Raw genomic sequence first — 4,045 nt, forward strand, 5'->3', positions numbered from 1 at the left:
TCCATCCCTAATACAAGAGAGTGGGAAGGAGAGGCAGACAGAGAGGAAAAGGACCTGACAGCCTCATCAAATAACAGCTGTAGTGCCAAAAGCTCAGTTAAGACACGTGTTGCCAAGCCTGAAGTGCATGCAGGCATGCTAATGCACACACACACACACACACACACACACACACACACACACACACACGCACACGCGCGCGCACACACACACACACGCACACTCGATAAATGAATAGATGTGGTTTAAAATAATAATAACACTAGTAAAGATACTGATTATAAGAAATGCAAGCGGCCTGCAGAGTGTGTGAAGAGGAAGACAGAAATGGCCTCCACCTTCAGCCCCAGAGAGTGTAAATTGTCCAAACAAGAGGGCCAGAACTATGGCTTCTTCCTGCGCATTGAGAAGGACACTGATGGCCACCTGGTCCGGGTGATTGAGAAGGGGAGCCCCGCAGAGAAAGCAGGGCTCCTGGATGGGGACAGAGTTCTCAGGATCAATGGTGTCTTTGTTGACAAGGAAGAGCACACACAGGTGGTGGATCTGGTCAGAAAGAGCGGGAATTCAGTGACTCTGCTGGTTCTGGATGGAGACTCCTACGAGAAGGCTATAAAAAAACAGGTGGACTTGAAAGAATTGGATCCGAGCCAGAGGGAGGCAGCTTTGAGTGATAAGAAACCCGGTCCTGTGATGAATGGGGCAGTGGAGACGTGCGCCCAGCCACGGCTCTGCTACCTGGTGAAGGAGGGCAGCAGCTTCGGCTTCTCTCTGAAAACCATCCACGGCAAAAAGGGCGTGTACCTGACTGACATCACACCTCAGGGAGTGGCCATGAGGGCTGGGGTCCTGGCCGACGATCTCTTGGTTGAAGTGAACGGAGAAAACGTAGAGAACGCCAGTCACGAGGAAGTGGTGGCGAAGGTGAAGAAGGCGGGGAGCCGTATCGTGTTCCTCCTTGTGGACAAGGAGACTGCCAAGCGCCATGATGAACAGAAGACACAGTTCAAGAGGGAAACGGCCAGTCTGAAACTGCTGCCCCACCAGCCCCGGGTGGTGGAGATCAGGAAGGGAAGCAATGGCTACGGGTTCTACCTGAGGGCAGGCTCTGGACAGAAAGGTCAGATCACCAAGGACATAGAACCTGGAAGTCCAGCCGAGGCAGCTGGCTTGAAGAACAACGACTTGGTGGTTGCTGTCAATGGCGTGTCCGTGGAAGGCCTCGATCACGACAGTGTAGTGGAAATGATCAAGGAGGGTGGAGAGCAGACCACACTGCTGGTGGTGGACAAAGAGGCGGACAGCATCTATGGACTGGCTCGTTTTTCTCCACTTCTCTACTGCCAAAGTCAAGAACTGCCCAATGGTTCTGTCGGGGAAGCTGCAGCTCCTGTGGCTGCTGCTCCGGAGGCCACAAGTCCAGACACTGCGGAGGATGCGGGGGACCATAAACCCAAGCTCTGTAGACTGATTAAAGTCGACGACAGCTATGGTTTCCACCTGAATGCCATTCGGGGTCAGCCAGGCTCCTTTGTCAGAGAGGTACAGGAGGGTGGCCCTGCGGACAAGGCTGGGCTGGAGGACGAGGACGTCATCATCGAAGTGAACGGGGAGAGCGTGCAGGAGGAACCCTACGAGAAAGTGGTGGACAGGATCAAGAGCAGCGGGGAGCACGTCACTCTCCTGGTCTGTGGAAAGAAGGCCTACAACTACTTCCAAGCTAAGAAAATCCCCATCGTTGCCTCCATGGCTGACCCCCTGGACGCCTGTTCTGAGGACAGAGGAGGACCGTCAGCAGAGTCTGAGCCTGACCCCCACACAGCAAGAGAACGAACTCACAGCACAGCCTCACATTCTTCTTCCAACTCTGAAGACACAGAGATGTGATGAGAACTAACGGTGGTTTTGGCTACTGAATTCCCCTTGCATGTCCAGGAACTGCCTCTCCAAGGAAGGAGCTCTCTGCTGGCCCCATTCGACCTCTAGAATCACTCATTCCAGTGTCGGTCTGCCTTTGTAAGGGCTGCTCAATTTAGCTGGAGGGAGTGGCCAGGTTCTTTCTATGTGATATCTGCCCAAGTACAACTTTACATTTTTGCTGATGAAACCTCTTCTGTATGCATCTTGAGCACCAGAGATGATTCATTTGTGTGTGTGTGAGTGTGGCTAATAAAAGTTTCAAGCAGAAAAAAAAAAAAAAAAAAAATGCAAGCTAGGAGATCTTCCCTGCCCTCTGGCAGCTGGGGAGTTAAGTGTGTGTTGATATGAGGTACAGTTGGAAGGGACTCAGGGTTATTTTGTTGGCCAGCACTCCTCTAGGATTTCCAGCTCAAAGACCTGTGAGGCTTCCCTTGCTCAAACGCATAATCTAATCATGTATCCATGATCCCATAATGAGTGTGAATTTGACCCATAGCCAAGCCAGTGCCAGAGAAGCTGAGGGTGAAGAATCTTTACTGTGAAAACTAAATGGCAGCATCCAGTGTTCCGAACCCTGCAGCCTCCAGCTCCTTCTGTGGTCCTTCCTCTTGCTTAAAAATGCACAGTAGACAGATCCAGCATGCATGAATCACATTTACATGAAGTTGTTCTGACATATAAAGTCATTTCTCTACTTTCTCTGCTTTTATCAAATATTAGGAGCCTAAAAGTGTCATCAGGCTCTTAAGCACATGCTGCCAAACACTACTCCTTGTTTTTAAACAAGATACTGTAAAGCCAAAACATTAGCTAGTGAGCGTTTGAATCCTTGTTCCTCATTTGAGCTATTGAAATGTTAGTTTTAAAGGAAAGACAGAAGGCTGTGGGAACCATGTATCATCCAGAAAGGATGTGGAACTTTGGGGCTCACCATGCCTTTGTTGCCTTAAGTTGTCACCGGTATATGAGTGCATGGTGTGGATTTTAACGACTTCTATGTGTCAGGACAGCTTCTGTGGAGTCAGTGACAGAGCTCACCTGGATCAATTCTGTTGATGTAGGGGGCCCAGCCCACTGTGGGTGGCACATCTCTAGGCAGGTGGTGCTAGGGCATATAAAAAGCTAGCTAGACAAGCCAATAAACAGTGTTTCCCCGTGGTCTCTGCTTTAGTTCTTACCTCCAGGTTCCTGCCTCAAGTTCCTGCCTTTGCTTTTCTGATGATGGACTGTATCCTGCAAGCTAAAAGAAATACTTTCTCCCCTAAGTTGCTTTAGAATCACAAGGTTGAGGCCAGCCTGGGCTATAAAGCAAGACCCTGGCTCAAAATGAACCATCAGGAAAACAAAGCGCAAGGTGGAGAGATGGTTCAAGACTTAGGAAGAGCACTGGCTGCTCTTACAGAGGTAGGTTCCGTTCCCAGCATGACGGTTTACAACCATCTAGAACTCCAGTTCTTCTGGCTTCCTCAGGTACCAGGCACACATACAGTGTACATGCATACATGCCAGCAGAACACTCATGCACATAAAATAAAAATAAATAATAATTTCTTTAGAAGAAAACAAAGCAAAAATTTTAGCAATCTCAGGAAAAGACACAGGTTAAAAAAAAAAAAAAAAACTAGAGAAGAATAGTTCTTCTCTAAGGAACATCTGTGAGCAGTCGGGAAGCTTTGCCTCCTCAGAACTTAGATTCTGGCCCATGTGTAGACAGCTTCTGAGTACAGCAAAAGCGTGGGCAGCATGCAGACTCTTACCTTGTTTCTTCATTGTGAGATTTAGAACAAGATTCTCAATCATTCTAAGCCTTCATGTTCCTCTATGTAAAACGAACATTAACAGTCATATTTACATCATGGACCTGTGTATATTAAATTAATTTAATGTATTTTTAAAAAATGCTTGCTGACATGCCTGGCCTAACATACTCAGAGCACCGGTGATATGCTAGGTACCAACAGTTACTAATGCATTGCCTCTACAACTTGGCATTTCACTGTCCACATCTGTATATCTGGCAGACAGTGGAATGTGATTTGTAGGAAATACTTAAAAGTTGCCCTGGCTTGATTTTCTTTTCTCTGAAGGAAGAAAACCATTCTTTTCCAATCCCATAGGTCATACC

The 4,045-nt window shown here is 48.0% G+C and overlaps 1 protein-coding gene across 1 annotated transcript; it reads left to right on the forward strand.

Moving 5' to 3' along the window:
- The first annotated feature begins 302 nt into the window (after positions 1 to 302).
- On the forward strand, positions 303 to 2,206 carry LOC114701355 (Na(+)/H(+) exchange regulatory cofactor NHE-RF3-like). The gene has a single exon (XM_028881442.2). The coding sequence runs from the start codon at positions 328 to 330 to the stop codon at positions 1,885 to 1,887; it is 1,560 nt and encodes a 519-aa protein (XP_028737275.1). The 5' UTR covers positions 303 to 327; the 3' UTR covers positions 1,888 to 2,206.
- The last annotated feature ends 1,839 nt before the right edge of the window (positions 2,207 to 4,045 follow it).

This window comes from Peromyscus leucopus, chromosome 5, assembly GCF_004664715.2.
Source record: "Peromyscus leucopus breed LL Stock chromosome 5, UCI_PerLeu_2.1, whole genome shotgun sequence".
NCBI lineage: Eukaryota > Metazoa > Chordata > Mammalia > Rodentia > Cricetidae > Peromyscus > Peromyscus leucopus.